General features: G+C 39.2%; 1 protein-coding gene across 1 annotated transcript in view; it reads left to right on the plus strand.

The window, feature by feature from the left end:
• Positions 1-23210, plus strand: part of NUP62CL (nucleoporin 62 C-terminal like) — a 134970-nt gene that overhangs the window by 50390 nt on the left and 61370 nt on the right. Inside the window, exons 3-5 of the mRNA XM_016191500.2 lie at positions 10934-11090; positions 15402-15552; positions 23087-23136. Coding sequence (XP_016046986.2) covers positions 10934-11090; positions 15402-15552; positions 23087-23136 — 358 coding nt within the window. The remainder of the gene's footprint in view (positions 1-10933; positions 11091-15401; positions 15553-23086; positions 23137-23210) is intronic.

Below are 23210 nucleotides of genomic sequence, written 5' to 3' on the forward strand. Positions count from 1 at the left end.
CCAGGACTTTTGTTGTTGGGGAGATTCTTAATAATGGTTTCAATTTCTTTGTCTGTGATTGGTACATTTAGATTTTGTAGTTCTTCTTGGTTCATTTTTGGAAGGGCATATGCTTCTAGGAATTGTTCCATTTCTTCCAGATTCTCTAGCTTGGTGGCATATAGTTCTTTGTAGAAGTTTCGCAAGATTCTCTGGATTTCTGTGGTGTCAGTTGTGATATCTCCTCCATTGTTTATAATTATATTAATTTGAGTCTTCTCTCTTTTTTGTTTGGTGAGTCTGGCTAGGGGGTTGTCAATTTTGTTTAATCTTTCAAAGAACCAACATTTGGCTTCATTGATCCTTTTTATGGTTCTTTTATTTCGATGTTGTTTATTTCTGCTCTAACTTTAGTAATTTCTGTCCTTCTGGTTGCTTTAGGGTTCCTTTGTTCCTCTTCCTCTAAGTCCTTGAGGGGTGCAGTAAGGTCGTTCCTTTGAGCTTTTTGGTGTTTAATATGTGATTGTATGGCTATAAGTGTAGTTATTGTTGTTGTTGTTGTTGTTGGATAGGACAGAGAGAAATGGAGAGAGGAAGGGAAGACAGAGAGGGGAGAGAAAGACAGACACCTGCAGACCTGCTTCACCACTTGTGAAGCGACTCCCCTGCAGGTGGGGATCCAGGGGATGGAACTGGGATCCTTATGCTGGTCCTTGAACTTTACCAGCTGCGCTACCGCCCAGCCCCCGATTTTCTCTGTTTTTAACAGAGAGAGTAATAGGTAATATGCTAATTTCTGCCTTTAGTAACCCAATAACAATAACATTTAGTGATATAAGTTTGGTACTTGGATTAAAATTCCCAGAAGGAACTAGGAGATGGCATAGTGGGTGAAGCACATACCTTATCATATGAGTAGCCCTGGTTTTGATCCCCAGCACTGCATAGGATGGCACCAAGGGTAGTTCCAAAGGAAATCTGTGAATGGTGAAATGGTGCTTTGGTGTCTCTCTCTCTCTCCCCCCCTCTCCCTTTACTTAAATATGTAAAATAAAACTAAAACAACTATATAACGTGAAAAAAGGGCCAAGAAAACAGCTTAACAGCATGGTGTATATATAAGGTCCTGGGTCCATTGCTTGCACTTCATAAGTATTTCCTGAAGCAGCTGCTACTGTATCTCATAAGATTTCCCAATTATTTGAATATATGAATGTCTATTAGAAATATACTGCATACCAAGCAATGTGTACTTTGTGTTTGTGTTCCACAGTTTCTAGGATTGCCAGAGTGCAGAATGAAATGTTGGCATTATTGATAATAATACCAACTCGTTTGCAGAACGAGTCCAATCAAAGCTGCTATCAAATTCTTGTCAACTTTTACACTTCACAGTTTTTACTATGTGTTTGATCCTAGTGTTTGAATATTGATTTTTTTTCTCTAAAAGTTAATGTATGTTTTGATCTGTGTTGAAGTTGGCATTCTCTTAGAGCTGTTTACAGAACTTCCTGTGGATATGTCCTAAATTTGTTTTGTCCACTGAGTAGCTCAACTAGGTTATGGGCTGAAGAAAACTTGGTTATTGATTGCCTTATAACTATGGTAAACTGGGTGGTTGAGACAGTTATTACTAAAACATATAATGTATTTTAGGGAAGCTCTTTATTAGTGATCTAATACTGATTTACAAGATTATTAAGATAACAGAGGTCCTACCACCAGAGCTCTGCATTACCACCGCCTCCACTGGAAACTGCAGTCTTTCTCTTAAGGTCACAGACCTGGGCCAACTCCACATCTCTCTATCACTGTATATCTACATCTATCTCTGCATCTTCACCTACATCGATTTTTTTGCCCATTTTTCCCCCAAAACCCTGGCCCTCTCCCTCCCAAGTCACTCTCACTCCCACATACACCACTTCCAAGCATCCCTCTCTTTCTCCTCCTCTGCCTAAGATAAGAGAAACAATGCCAGACTTCTTCTGGTGCTTCCAGATTCACCTCCATTTCAATGATGGTGTCAAAAAAAGATTCCAGGTGACAGACACTTTGGGTCCTGATGGAATTGGGATTCAAAGTCATCTCTCCCCATCATTTACCCTTCTGGGAGTATGCTCCAAAATTCTTTGTTGAATGCAGACTTCGGGAGTTTTGGATTCTGTAATTGCTTCTCTGCTGGACATGGATGTTGGAAGGTTGATCTGTATACCCATCCTGTTTCTATCTTTCCCTAGTGGGATAGGAAAGCTTTTTTTTTTAGAGACAGAGAATGCAGAAAGGCAGAGAAGGATAATTAAAGAGACCATAGCACTAAGATTTCCTTCAATGTGGTGGGGGCTGGGCTTGAACCTGGGTCGTACACAGGACAGAGCAGCATACTATCCAGGTGAGCTATTCTGCCAGACCCTGGGAAGACTTTAACTTTACTATGTTTGTTGGAGCTTAAATGGTTTTTTCCCAGATCTACAACGCAAGGCAACCCTTTCTAGGCTTAAACAGTTTATTCCTATACGGAGTATTCATCTATTTATGAATTATTTTACAGAACTAATACTTCACTGAGTTTCTGCTGTTATACTCATTGACCTATCTATGAGAGTAGAAAAGAGTATATTTAGGAAGCTTTATAGATTACCATATCTGTAAAATATGTAACCTATAACACCCCCCATAAAATGATGAAAGAAGTAATCCTTTCAGTCGCATGTTGAATCATTGAAGTATGAATTGGCATGCTCCTTGGTGACTCTACCATATCTCACTCTCTACCTATGTCTCAAATTCCCTCCTGCAGAGTTATGCCTTTGGTGTTAGCTGATCCTTTATTGCCATTTTATCCACTACTACTTTATGTTATTACCTGCATCCTAATCAGATTGGTCCCAATCCAGTATTGTTTCCCCTCTACTTAACTCTCCTTCTCTACAAGGCTATTTATATGTTTATGTTCTTCATGTCAGAAATCAGTCTTGGAGAGAAGCTTTAAAATAATTGCCTTTATGTGTAAATTTATTGCCATTCGACATTATTATCTGTTGTAGCAATCAGCAAGTTTTAGGAGAAGCTTATTACTAATCTCACCCTTTTGTACAAATAAAAAAAGGTAATGACGTAAAATAAAATACACATACTATGGGCCTACCAGGTAGTGAATACCTGAAGACAGGTATATCACCTGGATAGTATGCTACTTTCCCATATGCATGACTCAAGTTCAAGCCCAGGTCCCACCACATTGAAGGAAACACCAATGGTATGTTCCTTCTTTATCTATCTGACAAAAAATAAAAGACACATGTCAGCAATAGGATTAGGAAATTGGATTCTAGGGCCTTTTAAATAATGTTTGCAATGTTTTCATATAATGTTTTCTTCTTTTTTGTAAATGTTCAAATCCTTTTTTAAAATATTTATTTATTTTCCCTTTTGTTGCCCTTTTTATTGTTGTTGTAGTTATTGTTATTGATGTCATCATTGTTGGATAGGACAGAGAGAAATGGAGTGAGGAGGGGGAGACAGAGGGGGAGAGAAAGACAGACACCTGCAGACCTGCTTCACCGCCTGTGAAGCAACTCCCCTGCAGGTGGGGACCCGGGGGCTTGAACCGGCATCCTTACGTTGGTCCTGGAGCTTTGTGCCACGTGCACTGCGCTACTGCCCGACTCCCCCCTATAATGTTTTCTAAGGCTATCAGAATAAGATTTATTTAAATTTAATCCTAATTTGGTATGCAGTTTGCTATTATTATTTATGGAATTGTGCTTCATTTTTACTACACTATAGAGATGATTGTATTTAAACTAAAGTCATAACTTGCAAAAATCAAACTGTAATAGAACATTCATTATCAAATAGATTTATTGTTTCTTTTTACATTAATTGAAGTTTTATTTGATTATTATCTCCTATGTTAGAGCTAATTTGTACCTTTTAAAATAGCATAAAACATAAGGAACAAAGATATCATGTGTAAGAGGTTAAGCTAACCATAAATATTTTTCTAAGAATCTAGACTCCATTATGTTTAGGCCAACAGATATTAATTCCCTGAAAGCATTATTCAATATACTTAAGGAACTGTTTTATTTGTCTGATTAACTCTTTCTTGGTATTAGTGATAGTTTATAAAAAGTATATATACATGCATATGTGGATATATCGCTTGCTCTAGGGAGAATAATTTGGTGCTTACCTTTCCAGCCATTTTCCCAAATCCATATATACATTAAATGTATTTGATTTGCAAAAATGGCATGATAATATACATAACATACTATATAACATACAAAGAGTCACCTAATTTTCTTCTAAGTATACATATTCTTTGGACACCTGTTTCTTCTAACTATACATATTCTTTGAACACCTATTCAAATCCATCTTCAGTAAATATATATTACTTTTAAGAGCAATCATCTTTGGGATTTGAGAATATGCTCTTTTATAGAAGTAACCCTTACTTTTAGAATAGTTAATTCTGTCTTGAACATACAAGACTCCTTATTTATCTCCAGGAGAAATATCCCAACATCTCCCAGTGATGCCTGAAACCATGAATAGTATCATGCCCAGTAGAACTTTTTTTCCCAAAATGTATATACCTGTGATAAGATCACTATAACAACACATTATAATAAAAGTTATATGAATGTGCTTTCTTTTCTTCAAAAATTTACTGTATGTAATATGTTCATACTATGGTTGACAGCAGGTGACTGAAACTGGAGAAAGCAAAACTGCTTTTTAAATTTTTTTTTAATTGGGGAATTAATGTTTTACATTCAACAGTAAGTACAATAGTTTGTACACGCATAACATTCCCCAGTTTCCCATAAGGGTGGAATACTGTAGTACTTATTCGGTGTTTTTAATGGCTTAGTTAAAAAAGTGGGCATTTTTTTTATGCTTAGGCCTTATACATATATGATTCCACCATTCTTCAGCTGACTTTTCTGTTCTTTTAATTTCAGATAAAACATAAGGTGAGGGGAGGGGAAGAAGGAGAGGAGAGAGACCACAATACCACTCCTCCATCTATGGAACTTTTTTCAGTGGCATGATGCTCCTATATGGTGCTGGTGCAGGCAACTGTTGCTTGGTGAGGTGCACACTCTACCATGTGAGCTAAGCTAGCTCCTGGCCCCTAAATTAAATTTTTTATAATGTAACTGATTTTAAGTATTTTTTGGGAGGGGGGATGATTTCCTCTCACATATATTTTTTCCTTAGATGAAGAATGTGATTATATATGGCTATAAAGAATGTCACACAGGATCCAGTCTGTAATTTTTCAGCCTCCCGAGTAATAGCAACAACAGGTGTACTTTGTGATTAACATGGTCTTCTCCCATGGCACTTATTTAATCCTCATAGGCTAATACAAAGACCAACTCGAGGGATCATTGTGAGGAAATGGACTCTTGTAGAAAGCTGACATAGGGACTGAGGAGACAGCAAAAGACCTTCATTCCAGAGGCTCCAAGATGCTATCGTAAACCAGAGCTGAAAGTGCTCTGAGATCTTTCTCTTTCTCCTCTCAATGTATAAATAATAAAATAACTAAAATATCAAAAAATAAGTCTAGTATGGGACAAATAAATCTAACATATGGGACAACTGAATCAGGAGGAGACTATAGAACTTTGTTGGACAGTGTGTTAACTTATACTGAACATGTACTAGTGTGAAATTATATGCCTGAAATCTTATAATCCCGTAAAACCCTGTTAAATCTCTAAAAAAAAAAAGGGGGAGAAGAGCAATTTCGCTGCTAGAGAGATATCTCACTGGATGGAGCACCTGCATTCTGCATTGCCAAACATATGACTCAGATTTTAACTCTGCCACTATGTGGCGGTTGTCGTGGTAACAGAGGAGATTGCATTGCTGTGGACTCATCATGCCTCCCCATGTGTGTATGTGTGTGTGTGTGTTTGTGTGTCTGAATGAATGAATTAATGAAAAAGTGACTCAGAGTGGTGAAATCATGTATGCATGAGAATCCAGTTCCAGCCCCCTGTCCCCCAAACAAAATTTAGCAGCTGTTCTAAAGGGAGCCAAGGGATAACTCACTTAGTAGGGCATGTGCCTTGCCATTGTGTGACCTGGAATTGAACCATGGCACTACATGGGAGTGAGTGCCGTGGCACCAGGGAATGCTCTGGTGCTGTGGTCTCTCCCTCTCTCTCTCTCTCTCTCTCTCTCTCTCTCTCTCTATATATATATATATATATATATATATATATATATATATCTGAATGACAGGTAACAATGTTGCTCCAAGAGTGGTGCAAACATCTCCAGCACTGCAAAAAGAACAGGATTTTAGGGGATTTCTGAATGAAGTATTATACAAACATACCCCAGCTATTTTCCTTTGGTCTGCTTTCCTCCCCTTTTAAACTTGCCATTGAAATTCTCTCTGAAATCTTTTTCTGCCTTAATGTTTTTAGCTTTTAATGTTTTTTTGACTTCCTTATGGGTCATTAATTCTCCATCATGCCCTTTCTATTCCATTTCTACCAACTCCTTCTACTTATAGTCTTGATTCTTTCTGCACTTTTAGAAAAACTTCCAAATTTCTGCCTAGAGTTTGTCTTTCTATATGTCTACGTGTGTGTGTGTGTGTGTGTGTGTGTGTGTGTGTGTGTGTGTGTGTGTGTGTGTGTTTGTTTGTTGGGGGAACTGGAGCCTTTCACTGCTCAGAGCTATGTCTTCATCTGAAAAACAGCACCAGAGTTTCTTTCATGTCTGGCACTTCACATGTGTTACCAGGGGTTGGACCTGGGCTGTTTGCATAGCATGGCATGCACCCTGCTTGGTGAGCTATCTCTGGTCATCTAATACAGATTGACTCTTTTCATAGATCTAAATGTTGGGAAATAAGATTCTGACCCATCTTTTTAAAAAAAGAATTTATTTATTTATTCATTTATTTATGATAAAGAACCAGACATCACTCTGGTCCATGTGCTGCTGGGGATTGAACTTGGTGCCTCATGGTTGAGAATCCAGTGCTTTATCCACTGCGCCACTGCCCCTACCACAATTCTGACCCATATTATCCTTGCTTGGGTAGACCTTTTGATGCCAGTACTTTGTATGGGGTGACAGTAGCTATATGGTGGCTTGATATATTTCATATGCCTGCCTTTAGCCCAATCAACTCTGAGCCAGGAGCAAAGGATAGTTATTGTGAAGAAAGATTGGGTTCCTGAACCAGTTCCTCATCAGGAGTATAGCAGGCCAATTTCCCTTAGAGTAAACAGGGTCTGTGGCAGGCAACATGATGTATGTACTTCTGTAGCGTGGCTATTAACCTGCAAATAGTTTTAATTGGGAAAACAAGTCTAATCTAAAGGAAATCATATGTACATGTTATAATATATTTCATAGCAAATTTCTTGTTACAGGAGCAACATTTGTTAATTATAAGAACAGTTGAAAATACGGAGAGCTAGAAAGAATAAAGCATTTCCTGTTCCCACTGGCCACAATTTTTTGTGCCTTTTTCTTTCTTCACCAGGGTGAAGAAAGCTGGGGCTCAGTACCTGCATGTCTTCATCATTTCCAGTAGCCAGTTTTTTGACAGACAGACAGACACACACACACACATACACACACACACAAACACACACAGATCAGACAGTTGCAACACTGCTCCAGTGCTCATGGAGCCTCTTCACTCCTGCAAGTGGAGACTGGGGTCTTGAACTGGTGCTTACATATGGTAATGTGCACTCTACTGGGCAAGCTACCACATGACCCCTCTATGCTTTGTTCTTTAAGGGTCTCCTTGTGTAGGAATAATAAGGAAAATAATACGGAAGTTCAGAATACCAAGAGATAGGTGCAAGTAGAAGAAATATGTGTAGTAACCATGGGTAAGGAAGACTTTGAGCTAATCCACGAAGTATATTCAAGATTTATTTTATAGAAGAGTAGATATTTTAGTAGGGGTGCAATAGAAAAAAACACTATGAAGATCTGGGCTGTGGATAAAACTTTGTTCTTTAAATATTTATTTGTTTATTCCATTTTGCTGCCCTTGTTGTTTTTTTATTGTTGCAGTTATTGTTGTTGTTATTGATGTCGTCATTGTTGGATAGGACAGAGAGAAATGGAGAGAGAAGGGGAAGACGGGGAGAGAAAGATAGACACCTGTAGACCTCCTTCACCGCTTATGAAGAGACTCTGCAGGTGGGGAGCCTGGGGCTTGAACCAGGATCCTTATGCTGGTCCTTGCTCTTTGTGCCACCTGTGCTTAACCCGCTGTGCTATTGCCCAACTCCCAGGATAAAACATGTTTAATAAATATTTTAAATTATTTTTTAATTATTTTTTATTGGATAGAGACAGCCAGAAATTTAGAGGGATGGGGGAGCTAGGAGAGATAGAAAGGCACCTGCAGCACTGCTTCACCACTTGTGAAAGCTTTCCCCCTGAAGGTGGTGACCAGGGGCGCAAACCCAGGTCCTTGAGCATTGGAACATGTACACTCAACCAGATGCACCAACACCTAACCCCTATGGATAAAACTTAAAGAAGCTTTTGGAATCAAGAAATAGCTCACCAATTACAGGATATTGCTTTGCCATATATGTGGCCCAAGTTAAAACTCCGGCATCTTACAGGAATGCTGTGACACTAGAAGAAGTTCGGGTGCTGTGAAGTCTTACCCTGTCTATCTATCTTTCTAAATTAATAATAATAATAATAATAATAATAATCTCTGAGAACAGTGAAATAGAGCATATGTGAGACCTCAGGTCCACAAAAAAACTAAAACCAAAAATATTGAAGAGACTTTTACCTTTTAGCCTGACAGACACATGATTAGTGTGGTTTATAATGTTGAGAAACCAGGCACTGTTCTCTGTCCCCAGAGCCCTGCCTCACTAGGGAAAGAGAGAGACAGGCTGGGAGTATGGATCGACCTGTCAACACCCATGTTCAGTGGGGAAGCAATTACAGAAGCCAGACCTTACACCTTCTGCACCCTATAATGACCCTGGGTCCATACTCCCAGAGGGTTAAAGAATAGGAAAGCTATCAAGGGAGGGAATGGGATACAGAGTTCTGGTGGTGGGAATTGTGTGGAGTTGTACCCCTCTTGTCCTGTGGTTTTCGTCAGTGTTTCCTTTTTTGTTTGTTTTGTTTTTTCTTTCTTTTTAAAATTTATTTATTTAAGAAAGGAGACATTAACAAAATCACAGGATGGGGGGGTAAAACTCCACACAATTCCTGCCACCCAATCTCCATATCCCATCCCCTCCCCAATAGCTTTCCCATTCTCTATCCCCCTGGGAGCATGGACCCAAGGTCATTGTGAGTTGCAGAAGGTGGAAGGTCTGGCTTCTGTAATTGCTTCCCTGCTGAACATGGGCGTTGACTGGTCGGTCCATACTCCCAGTCTGCCTCTCTCTTTCCCTAGTAGGGTGAGTCTCTGGGGAAGCGGAGCACCAGGATGCATTGGTGGGGTCTTCAGTCCAGGGAAGCCTGGCCGGCATCCTGATGGCATCTGGAACCTGGTGGCTGAAAAGAGAGTTAGCATACAAAGCCAAACAAATTGTTGAAGAATCATGGACCCAAAGGTTGGAATAGTGGAGATGAAGTGTTGGGGGGTACTCACTGCAAACTCTAGTGTACTACTGCTTTCAGGTATATATTTGCCCTAGTTTATGGATTCCTGCTCTATCTCCTGGAACCTGGTCTATATCTAGGTTTTGGAATTTTGTTGGGAAGTGAACCACCTGGTATGGAATTAGAGAATACTATGAAAGGAAAGGTCTCACCCAAGTGATGAAGCTGAAGGGTTGTCTTTCCACACCTGAAGTCTCTGTACACAGTCTGAAGTGAAGCATGCTGGGGTGGCACTCGTTGCGTTGATTAGGTTGCAATCAGCGGATGCAATATTATTTGATAAGAATTGGGAGAAGCATACGGGAAAGTGGGCCCTACCCTAGGCTTCCCAGGACTGGGAGAAGTTTAGGCTCTATAGTGGAAATGTGAGGTTCCTGCTGTCTTAGGGTTCAAGAAGACAATGAATAGTTACTGTTATCATCACATTATTTGGTAATTGGGTTAGCTTTGAAAAGTACCTTTGTTAGACATATACACCTATTAAATTGTAGTAATATGAATCACTATTTAATTAATATGAGCGGGGGAAAATTCATTGTATGTTTAACAGTGTTTCCTTTTTATAAATAAAAATTAAAAAAAACTTTTTGGCAGGCCAGTTTGGCAAGAGACATTAAAATTGAGAGTATGTTGACCTTTTGATCTAGCGATTTCATTTTTAGAAGTTAATCATACAGATATGTTTATGTACACTCTGTAAAGATACAGATGTACAGAGAGATTGTTGTGGTTATAATTGTCCTTAAAAGTTGGAGTCTGCAATTTTTTTATGGGAAGTGTTGAGGATTGATAGAGTTCCTTTAATGATCTGCATTGATTGATTTTTTTTTTTCTACAGATTAATCCAAGATTTTTAGTTTTCAGTCAGAAGGTTGTTCCAAATACTTGGTTGGCCAGATATCACTTCATATTACAGTGGTGTTGACTTCAAGGCACAACTTGGAGTTCAAATTCACATTTAAGAGTGTTTTGGTGGAATCTAAGAAATAAGGCAGGGAAGGCAAAACACAGGGTGCAACTTGGGCTTGATATGGTCTTTTGCAGCAAGGCCAAGGACATGGGTGGTCGGGTGAAGGATCTGAGAGGACATTGGGGACACAGTGCATGATGGTGGAGGAGGAGGGCTTAAATTGGTGGGAGGGAATAGTGTGCAGACACCAATCATGGAAGAATGAGAAACTGTACCCATGTGAAAATAGCTAATGTAATGTAAAGCATGAAAGTTAGTTATAGAAATAACATAAAAGTAGTAATGTGCCTTTATCATCGGTGACCTTTTCATTTTATTATTTTTATTATTTTCCAGTTACTGCATCAACGACGACCAGCAGTACTGTTACTACCACCACTACTACCACAGCAATCAGTGATTTCACAATGACTTCAAAACCACTGGTTTCAGCTGGGATTAATAACGATGATCTCTCTGATGGTGCTTCCATGCCTTCTACCTCGATCGTTAAGTAAGCCTATATGCTTGAAAATGTGTATGAGTTTTGTTTTTTATCATCTACAAGACATGGTTTCCTTCTATAGCTTTCCAATAATATTTGTAAGGTAAATGTCTCAGTATCAAAGGTGCAGTTAAATGAAGAATTTCTCCTCTCTCTCTCTCTTTTAAGAAAGAAGGAGATAGAGGGGAGATGGGGGAGGGAGACCAAAGCAGTGAGGTTTCCTCTGATAAGGTAGGGGCTGGGCTCAAACCTGTGTCAAGTACATGGCAAAGTAGCTTACTATCCAAATGAACTATTTTGCCACCCCCACAAGAAAGTATTTCCATACTTCAGGAAGTTGAACAGCTGTCTACCTTTCTCTTGTTACAATTACAATACTGTAATTACTACTACGAAGACATTTACTGTACAGTTACTTTGTGTTTACTGATGTGTAAATGTGTTTACTGATAGTGTAAATCACTTATTTTTACAATAACTCGGTGAAGTCTGGCCTGTTGTTGTCCCCAGTTTATGGAGAAGTGAACTGGAACACATAATTTTTATAATTTTGCCGTTGACACAACTTGGTAATGGTTGAGCTGGTAAGCTTCAAAACATGTATTTTTACGATCTTTTAAAATAAAAAGTTTTATTATTTTATTTATTTTTATTGCCACTGGGATTATCATGCCTGTAAAATGAATCTATTGCTCATGACAGCCATTTTTCTTTTTAAAGATTTTATTTATTAATGAGAAAGACAGTAGGAGAGAGAGAAAGAACCAGACGTTACTCCGGTACATGTGCTACTGGGAATTGAACTCAGAACCTCATGCTTGAGAGTCTAATGCCTTAGCTACTGTGCCACCTTCTGGACCACTGACAGCCACTTTTCCTTTCCTTTCCTTCCTTTCTTTATTTCTCCTTTTCTTTTCTTTCTCTTTTTGATAGGCACAGAGAAATTGAAAGCTAAGGAGGAGAGAAAGAGTGACACTTGCTTTCCACTTCCTGCTTCCCTTCCCTTTTATTCCCTCCATTACCTTCTCCTCCCCTCCCTTCTCTTTTTCTTTTTCAATTTTTTATTTATAAAAAGGAAACATTGACAAAACCATAGGATAAGAGGGGTACAACTTTATACAATTCCCACCATCAGAACTCTGTATCTCATCCACTCCCCTGATAGCTTTCCTATTATTTCACCCTCTGGGAGTACGGACCCAAGGTCATTGTGGGATACAGAAGGTTGAAGATCTGGCTTCTGTAATTGCTTCCCTGCTGAACATGGGCCATGGGCGTTGACAGGTCAATCCATACTTCCAGCCTGTCTCTCTCTTCCCCTACTGGGGAGAGACTGGCATACTTTAAAATGACTCTTTAGTCACTATCAGACCATTCCACCAGCTGGAGCCCTAATCAGGGAATCCTGAGACTCTTTTCTTTTCTTTTTCCTTTCTTTTCATAGAGTCCTTCCCTGCTTTTGTGATTAGAGTAATTGATACTGGCTTCATAGAATGTGTTTGGGAGAGTTCCTCCTGATTCAGTATTTTGGAGATGTTTTGTATGATTGGTGTTAATTTCTCTGAAAACATTCTAATAATTAAAAACTATTGTATTATTAGTGATAAAATATTTCCTTTCATGAGAGAGGAAAGTCAGAGCACCACTCAGTATACTCAGCGGTGGTGACTGAATCAGGGCACCTAGATATGCAAACTCTACACTACCAGCTGAGCTATTTCCCCAGTCTCTATCTTTTACATTTCAGTACCAGACCCTTTGAGTGAGTTTATTTTTTTTATTAGGGCTGGGTGGTAGTGCACCTGCTTGAGCGCACATGTTACAGTGTGGAAGGACCCAGGTTTGAGCCCCTGGTCCCCATCTTCAGGGGGAAAGCTTTGCAAGTAGTGAAGCAGAGTTGCAGGTGTCTCTCTGTTTTTCTCTCCCTTTCCATTACCCCCCTTCCCTTTGATTTCTGGCTGTCTTTATCCAATAAATAAATAAAGATATTTTTTTGCAAATAAGTGAGTTTATCATCTCAATTATTTTATCGCTCAGCTCTTAAGTTTCCGTTTGGTAGCTTTTCATGACTTATTTACTGAGATACTCTGTTTTCATTTGTTTCAATTTAGTTTATAATTAGGGTATTTTGTTGTTTAACTTAAAGTTCTTTTCAGAGAATCCTAATATCTATTATCTTTCAAGGTTGACATTTATTGATTGTGTTTTCTCTTTTGAGTTATGCTTTTCCTGATTCTTGATATGATGGGTAAATTTAATCATGTACTGGGCATATTGTCCATTATGTTAATAGAGTCTGAGTCTATTTAACTCTTATTTTCACCAGGGAATCATTTGTCAAGTTGTAGTATAAGCCTTGGTTATGTTTGCATGTTCAGCTTCGTACTTGATCCTGTCCACATCATTCTAGAGTATGCATTCAGCCCTACTGACTCATTCTCAATGAAAGTGAGCATCGTATCAGACAAGATTGCTCGCCTATGAGATTTCTTACCTTGTCATTTGTGTGGCATAGACTTGAGCCCAACCTCACTGGAGGAAGCTTCAGTGCTTTGGTGTCTTTCCCTCTAACCTCTGTCTGTCTGTCTGTCTGTCTGTCTCTCTCTCTCTCTGAAAGATCGTAGTGCTTTGAATCCTAACAGTGACAAAAATAAAGAAAGTCGTGGTCTGGGAGGTGGCACAGAGAATAAAGCATCGAATCCTCAAGCATGAGTTCCCGAGTTCAATCCCCGGCAGCACATATACCAGAGTGATGTCTGGTTCTTCCTCTCTCCTCCTATCTTCCTGGTTAATAAAAAAAGTTGTAAAAAAATAAAGTCAGCATTGTGTTGCACCACTCTATTGCCTCTAAGTGGGGACATAGGCTTAATTTCCAGCTAGGCCTGAGGACATAACAAGAAGGAAATAGAAGATATATTAATATTGTTCAGTCACTGCAGAATGGAGACAGAATTCCTGCTACCTCTTAAGAGGAGGGGAAAGGCAAAAGAACAACTACTCTCTTACTTCATTCACCTCGTTGACGAAGGGTTGGTATGGAAGTTTAGCTCTTACTGAGCCCTGTTAGCACAAATGCCAGGGGTGATGAGGGACAGCTTGTTGGCTAGACCTGCCTTACCCTGCTTCTGTCAATTTCAGTTTATTTATTGGGTGCTGAAGTAATGATAACAGAGGTAAGGGAAAGTCAGGAGGGCATAGCTCCCCTCTGGATCCCACTGACACTGAAGAGGAAGGACAGATGAAGTCTAATGATGATTAGTTCTCATTGTATTTCATCTACCATGCTAAGTCACGCTGCTACGTTATGGGGATTTGAACTCAGGCTGTTAATGGACCTTAGCAGCATTACCATGGTGGTGGGGGCAGAGGGGACATTGATTGCCTCTGCTGGAAAGAGATGAGGGATTACCTCTCCACACAGCCCAGTTGTCATCTTCCCAGCAGAGGAATTAGGACATTTTGCAGTTATGTGAGTCTGGAGATTGAAGGGCAGTAGCCTGCTCTGCCTTTTTGACACTATGTAGCAAGGGATTGGAGTACTTCTTGGCTGAGTGAAACATGGAAGAACCATCTGCCTGCTATAATGTGGATACTGCTTAGACAAGGGAATGAATTACACTGACTAAACTGTGGGAAAGATGGAGTGCTCTTTCTCCATCCATCCTACTGAGATGAGTAGAAGAAAAGGCCACAGGTTGTAGTACAGATTTGACTGTTCTTGCTAAGATGTAGTAGATTTCCTAAGCATTTGAGCTATTCCTTCAGGATAAGTTCCAGACACTAGCATACTTCCTAGAAACGGCTTTCTTTCTTTCTCTTCATATTCTTATTCATGATCTTTAATAGTTGTGGTAGTTTGGTCAGAAGAAGTTCTGAGAGACTCAAGTGATATTTTCTTCTTTTATTAAATATTTAATTTAATTCAATATTTATTGGATAGAGACAGAGAAATTGAGAGGGAATGGTGAGATAGGTAGGTAGGTAAGTAGGTAGGTAGATAGATAGAGAGATAGATAGATAGATAGATAGATAGATAGATAGATAGATAGATAGAATGAAAACTGCAGTACTGTTTCACCGCTCATGAAGCTGTCACCTTGCAGGTGGGGACTGGTGACTTGAACCCCGGTCCTTGAGTATTATCACATGTATACTTTACTGGTGCTCCACCGCTGGCCTTGATATTTTCTTCTCTGACTGGTTCTCTGTTGCTGAATTTAAAAGTCTGATAACTTTCAGAATTACAGGCATATAATTATATTCTCATTCTCTCTCTCGGTCTCTCTCTCTCTCTCTCTCTCTCTCTCTCTCTATCTCAAGTGCAATTGTAACTCCACTGATGACATATGGTCAGTTTGATGGTCTGCTGAATAAGTGGAATCTTGCACTAGAGGATCAAGAGAAGCAATTCCTCCATCAGGTCAACCAGGTCAATGCTTGGGATCGTACACTAATGGATAATGGTGAGAAGGTAAGAAGATACTATTAGTAATCTATCAATACCTCTGTTATACAACTATCTTATTTTTTATTTAAGAAAGGATTAATTAACAAAACCATAGGGTAGGAGGGGTACAACTCCACACAATTCCCACCACCCAATCTCCATATCCCACCCCCTCCCCTGATAGCTTTCCCATTCTCTATCCCTCTGGGAGCATGGACCCAGGGTCATTGAGGGTTGCAGAAGGTAGAAGGTCTGGCTTCTGTAATTGCTTCCCTGCTGAACATGGGCGTTGACTGGTCGGTCCATACTCCCAGTCTGCCTCTCTCTTTCCCTAGTAGGGTGGGTCTCTGGGGAAGCTGAGCTCCAGGACATATTGGTGGGGTCTTCAATCCAGGGAAGCCTGGCCTAGCATCCTGATGGCATCTGGAACCTGGTGATTGAAAAGAGAGTTAACATACGAAGCCAAACAAATTGTTGAGCAATCATGGACCCAAAGCTTGGAATAGTGGAGAGGAAGTGTTAAGGAGGTACTCACTGCAAACTCTAGTGTACTTCTGCTTTCAGGTATATATTTTGCAGTAGTTTATGGATACGTGTGAACATAAGCTCTCTCTCACAGAAACTGGTGTATATCTAGGTTTTGGGACTTTGTTAGAAAGTGAACAATCTGAGATGAAATTAGAGTGTACTATAAAAGGAAAGGTCTCACCCGAGTAATGAAGCTGAAGGGTTGTCATTCCACACGTGAATTCTCTGGACACAGTCTGAGGTGAAGCATGTTGAGGTGGCAATCATTGCGTTGGTTAGGTTGTGATCGGCGGATGCAATATTATTTGATATGGATTGGGAGAGGCAGACGGGAAAGTGGGCCCTATCCAAGGGTTCCAGGAATGGGGGAAGTAGGGGCTCTATAGTGGAGATGTGAGGTTCCTGCTGTCTTAGGGTTCAAAAAGACAATCGATAGTTAATGTTATCATCACATTATTTGGTAATTGTGTTAACTTTGAAAAGTCCTTTTGTTATGGTTTGCTGTACAGTATCCAGTATCTTGTATATAGCTGTGCTATTGGATGCTTCTAATCTACTTGGTCTAGGCTTTTGAGAGAGTCCGCATATCAAATACACAGCCTATATATTAAAAAGATTCAGTTTGTGTTTTGAAAAACTTTGAGACATACAATTGGTTTTCCCCCCTCTCATATTAATTAACTAGTGATTTATATGTCTACATTTTGCTAGGTGTGTACATAAACACCATTCCCACCACCAAAAGACTGTGACCCATCCCTCCCACCCACTCCCACCCCCCACTGGCCCAGGAAGCTGCATGTCTACCCCTCACCACAGGGCTTTTACTTTGGTGCCCTACTTACAATTTGGTCAGGTCCTGCTTTTAGTTTCCCTTTCAGTTCTTCTTAGTCAACTTCTGTTGATGAGTGGGATCATCCCATACTCATCTTTATCTTTCTGACTTAGCTCACTTAACATAATTCCTTCTAGCTCTGTCCAAGATGGGTCAGAGAAGGTGGGTTCATTGTTCTTGATAGCTGCATAGTATTCCATTGTGTATACATACCACAGCTTTCTCAGCCACTCATCTGTTGTTGGGCACCTGGGTTGCGTCCAGGTTTTAGCTATTATGAATTGTGCTGCTATGAATATAGGAGTACACACCTCTTTTTGGTTGGGTGTTATGGAGTCCTTGGGGTATAACCCCAGGAGAGGAATTACTGGATCATATGGAAGGTCCATGTCTAGCCTTCTGAGAGTTTTCCAGACTGCTCTCCACAGAGGCTGTACCAATTTACATTCCCACCAGCAATGTAAAAGGGTTCCTCTGTCCCCACATCCTCTCCAGCATTTGTTGCTGCTGTCCTTTTTGATGTATGCCATTCTTACAGGAGTGAGGTGGTATCTTAGTGTTGCCTCAGTTTGCATTTCTCTGACACTCAGTGACCTAAAGCAGTTTTGCATGTTTGTTAGCCTTTTGGATCTCCTCTGTAGTGAATGTTTTGTTCATATCCTCTGCCCATTTTTGGATGGGGTCATTTGCTTTTTTGCGGCTAAGTTTGCTGAGCTCTTTATGTATTTTGGTGATTAGTTTCTTGTCTGATGTACGGCATGTGAAGATCTTCTCCAATTCTGTGAGGGGTCTCCCTGTTTGTTTAATAGTTTCTTTGGATGTGCAGAAGCTTTTCAATTTGATGTAGTCACATTGGTTTGCTTCTGCTTTAGTCTTCCTTGCAATTGGGTTTGATTCATCAAAGATGTCCTTGAGGTGTAGGTGGGAAAGTGTTTTACCAATGTTTTCCTCTAAGTATTTGATTGATTCTGGTCTGACATCTAGGTCTTTGATCCATTTGGAGTTGATTTTTTTTTCTGGTGAGATAAAGTGGTTCAATTTCATTCTTCTGCATGTTACACCCCAGTTTTCCCAGCACCATTTATTGAAGAGAGCCTCCTTTTCCCATTTAATCCTTTGGGCCCCCTTATGAAAGATTAGATGTCCATAGGTGTGGGGATTTATTTCTGGGCATTCAATTATGTTCCACTGGTCTGTGTGGCTATTTTTCTTCCAGTACCATGCTGTTTTGATGATGATGGCTTTAAAATATAGTTTAAGGTCTGGGAGTGTGATGCCTCCATTTCTGTTTCTTTTCCTCAAGATGGATTTGGCAATTCTAGGTGTTTTCAGGTTCCAGATAAATGATTGTAGTGTTTGTTTTATTCTCTTAAAGAAGCTTGGTGGAACTTTGATGAGTACCACATTAAATTTGTATATGGCTCTGGGGAGAATATTCATTCTGATGATATTTATTCTTCCAATCCATGAGCATGGGATATCTTTCCATTTCTTGTTATCAGTTTGTATTTCCTTGAGTAGCGACTCATAGTTTTCAGCATACAAGTCTTTCACTTCTTTGGTCAACTTTATTCCTAGGTATTTGATTGATTTTGCTGAGACAGTAAATGGGAGTGATTTCTGGATGTCTTCTTCTTCAGATTTAGTGTTTCCATAAAGAAATGCCACTGATTTTTGTACATTGATTTTATAGCCTGATACCTTGCTATATTGCCTAATAACTTCGAGTAATTTTCTGCTGGATTCCTTAGGTCTTTCTATGTATACTACCATATCATCTGTAAATAGTGAGAGCTTGACTTCTTCACTTCTAATCTGTATTCCTTTGATTTCTTTCTCTTGCCTGATTGCTATGGCAAGAACTTCCAATACTATGTTGAAGAGTATCGGTGACAGTGGACAGCCCTGTCTAGTCCCCGATCTAATGGGGAATGCTTTCAGCTTCTGTCCATTGAGTATGATGTTGGCTGTAGGTTTGCTATATATAGACTCCACTATCTTTAGGAATTTCCCATCTATTCCCATTTTTTGTAGAGTTTTGAGCATGAATGGGTGTTGGATTTTGTCAAAGGCTTTCTCTGCATCTATTGAGATAATCATGTGGTTTTCGGCTTTGCTTTTATTGATGTGATGAATGACATTGATTGACTTACAGATGTTGAACCAGCCTTGCATTCCTGGGATGAATCCCACTTGGTCATGATGAACAATCTTTTTGATATGTTGCTGTATCCGGTTGGCCAAGATCTTGTTTAATATTTTGGCATCTATGTTCATCAGAGATATTGGTCTGTAGTTTTCCTTTTTTGTTCTGTCCCTATCAGCTTTTGGTATCAGGGTGATGTTGGCTTCCTAGAAGGTGGAAGGGAGTATTCCTGTTTCTTCAATCTTATAGAAAATCTTAAGAAGTATGGGTACTGTTTCCTGAAAGTTTTGTAGAATTCGTTTGTGAAGCCATCTTGTCCAGGACTTTTGTTGTTGGGGAGATTCTTAATAATGGTTTCAATTTCTTTGTCTGTGATTGGTGCATTTAGATTTTGTAGTTCTTCTTGGTTCAGTTTTGGAAGGGCATATGCTTCTAGGTATTGTTCCATTTCTTCCAGATTCTCTAGCTTGGTGGCATATAATTCTTTGTAGAAGTTTCGCAGGATTCTCTGGATTTCTGTGGTGTCAGTTGTGATATCTCCTCTATTGTTTATAATTATATTAATTTGAGTCTTCTCTCTTTTTTGTTTGGTGAGTCTGGCTAGGGGTTTGTCAGTTTTGTTTAATCTTTCAAAGAATCAACATTTGGCTTCATTGATCTTTTGTATGGTTCTTTTATTTTCGATGTTGTTTATTTCTGCTCTAACTTTAGTGATTTCTGTCCTTCTGGATGCTTTAGGGTTCCTTTGTTCCTCTTCCTCTAAGTCCTTGAGGTGTGCAGTAAGGTCGTTCATTTGAGCTTCTTCTTGGTGTTTAATATGTGACTGTATGGCTATAAGTTTCCCTCTCAATACTGCTTTCGCTGTGTCCCAAATATTTTGATAGGTTGTGTCTTCATTTTCATTTGTTTCCAGGAACATTTGAATTTCCTGCTTGAGTGAGTCTCTGACCCAGTGGTTCTTAAGGAGTATGTTGTTTAGTTTGCAAATTCTGTGACTTTTAATAATTTTCTGTTTGTTGTTAAATGTTAGTTTTACTCCACTGTGGTCTGAGAAGATACTTGGGATGATTTCAATGCTTTTGAATTTATTGATGCTGTCTTAGTGGCCTAACATGTAGTCTATCCTTGAGTATGTGTTATGTGGCTTTGAAAAGAAGGTGTATTCCTGTTTTTTGGGGTGAAGGACTCTGAAAATGTCCAAGAGGTCTATTCTGTCAATCTTTTCATTCAATTCTCTTGTATCTTTATTGGTTCTCTGCTTTGTTGATCTGTCTAAGTGTGAGAGTGGGGTATTGAAGTCTCCCACTATTATTGTATTACTATTGATGTATTTTTGAAATTCTTTCAGTAGGTGCTTGATGTATTTAGATGGTCCCTCATTGGGTGCATAGATGTTAATAATTGTTAAGTCTTCTCGTCTGATTGATCCTCTAATCATTATGTAATGTCCTTGGCTATCTTTTATTACTTTATTTAATTTAAAATCTATCGTGTCTGAGATGAGAATGGCTGTCCCTGCCCATTTTTGTGGTCCGTTAGCCTGTATGATAGTTTTCCATCCTTTCACTTTAAGTCTGTGTTTATCTTGTTGTGACAGATGGGATTCTTGCAAGCAGCATATGGTTGGGTTATGTTTTCTGATCCATCCCCCCACCCTGTGCCTTTTGATGGGTGAGTTTAAGCCATTGATGTTTATTGATATTATGGATTTAATGTATTGTAGTGCCATTGTTCAAAAAATTTTTTGTTTGCTCTGATATATTGCAAGTATTATAGTGATGTTCTTGTTTATAAGAGGTGTTTTAGAACCTCTTTCAGGGCTGGCTTGGTGATGGTTGACTCCTTTAACTGTTGTTTGTCTAGGAAGGTTTTGATCCCTCCATCTAGTTTGAATGAAAGTCTAGCAGGATATATTATCCTTGGTTGAAACCCTTTTTCATTCAGGGATCCATAAATATCTTGCCATTCCCTTCTGGCTTATAGAGTTTGAGTGGAGAAGTCTGCAGATAATCTTATGGGTTTTCCCTTGTATGTGACTTTTTGTTTCTCTCTTGCAGCCTTTAGGATCCTTTCTTTATCCTTACTTCTTCTCATTGTGACTATGATGTGTCTTGGTGTTTTCAGGTCTGGGTTGATTCTGTTTGGTACTCTCTGGGCCTCTTGCACCTTGATATCCTTTCTGATATTCAGGTCTGGGAAATTTTCTTGTATTATTTCCTCTAGAATGTTTGCTTCCCCTTCCTCTCTTTCTTCCTCTGGCAGGCCAATTATACGAATGTTACTTCTTTTGAGATCATCCCATATGTCTCTGTTGTTGTTTTCAGTGTCTCTCAATCTCTTTTTAAGCTCTTTCACCTCTTTCTTTGTTTTCTCTAACTCATCCTCTGTCTTACTAGTTCTGTTTTCTGCTTCTGTTAGTCTGCTTTCCCTTGCCTCAGCTTCTTTCTTCATTACAGCTATTTCAGCTTTCAGTTCTCTAATTGCCTCAAGATAATCAGTTTTTTCCTTGGGGGTCTCAACTGTTGTTTCCCTAATACTGCCATTCCTTTCCTCCAATGTTGTTTTCATTTCTGTGATTAATAAGTTTATTATTGCTTGCATAGTTTTCTTATCTATGGTTACTTCTGGCTTATTTGTAGTTTCTTCTGGGCTCTTGTCTTCATTCATTGGAGTAGCAGTTTTATTTGTTTTCGATCTACCCATTTTTTTATTTATGTGTTTCTTTTTTATGCTCTGTTGTTCCTCAGTTGTTGTGTCTTGAGTAAAGGTAACCCTGTACTATATACCTTTATGACAATTGCACTCACCAACCTCAGGAATTACAGTAGCAACTGAAGCAAGTATTGAAGCAGTTTAATCGTTACCAGTTAGCCAAACAATTTCTCCAGTCCGTGAATAAATAGTAACCAATTCCCAGTGAAGAAGAAAGAGAAAAGAAAGAAAGGATAGCAAGAATAGACAGTTATGCAAATCTACTATCCACTTTATATTCTAGGGATAACAAGAGGGGAAAGGGAACTAGAGCAGAGATACACACATAGAGAGTCCACTCTGAGTCAGATTTCTTCCCCAAAATAATTCACAAATTCAGAAAGGCAAAGAAGACGGAAGAAGTGTATGACAAGATAAAAAAAAAGAGTCAAGAGAGAGAAAAGGGAAAAGATAAGAAAAAGAGCTGTAATTAAAGAGCAGTGAAAGGAAATTCCCATTTGTGTATCAGCGAATTCAAAAAAGCACACTGTTTGGTGGTGTGGGGTCTGGGGGCTGTGACTTTGGAAGCTGTAGGATTAAGGAAGAAAGGATGACAAGAATGAGAAAAAGAAAAAAAAGAGAGAAAAAAAAGATAAAAAGAACAGTCATAAAAGGGCAGTGAAAGGAAAGGGTTTTTTATGTATTTATTTTTAATTATTTAATTAGCTATGCGTGGTGAGGTGGGTGGGGTTGGCTACTTAGAAAGAAAAAAGGCCAGAGGTTTCAGAAGAGTATAGACTTAGAATTAATGATACTACCAGGTGGAACAGGAATTTGGTAAAGAAAAGGAGCTCCTAGCAGGGGATCCTGCTAGGAGCTGGTCTCCAGGGACTGGTTATGGGGGGGGTGGGGAAGGAGGTATGCTTAGAAATTAAAAGGAAGAAAAAAATTTTTTTCCCTTTTTTCCTACTCTAATCTTAACCTAAATTAAGTTATACTCACCTCCTTGGTGTCACCACTAGGACCCCTTATTGGCTGGCCTACTAAAGGCAGAAAATCCTACCGTTTCCAGGAGATGTGGTCAGAACTCAGCCACTAGCAGCTTCTCAGTCCGCCATCTTCCAGGAACCCCCCATACAACTATCTTTGTATGAATCTGAGACAAATTCCCTGTGCTCTGTGGTTAAATTGTTATTCCAACATTGGTAATTAACTTGAAGATATTCCCTTGTGTAATCAGTGACCTGGACTAGGAAATCTTTCAAATTTATAGTATATCTGAGAAAATCTGTATTGCAATAGAACTACAATATGAATTCAAGTCCACTTACTCTTTTTTTTTTTATTTCCCTTCATAGATTGCTCTCTTACATGGAGAAGTGGAAAAAGTGAAACAGGATCAGAAAAGGTACGGCCATACCATTTTATTTTTTTTAATTTTTTATTTATAAAAAGGAAAGATTGACAAAACCATAGGATAAG

Source organism: Erinaceus europaeus, chromosome X, assembly GCF_950295315.1.
Source record: "Erinaceus europaeus chromosome X, mEriEur2.1, whole genome shotgun sequence".
Classification (NCBI taxonomy): Eukaryota; Metazoa; Chordata; class Mammalia; order Eulipotyphla; family Erinaceidae; genus Erinaceus; species Erinaceus europaeus.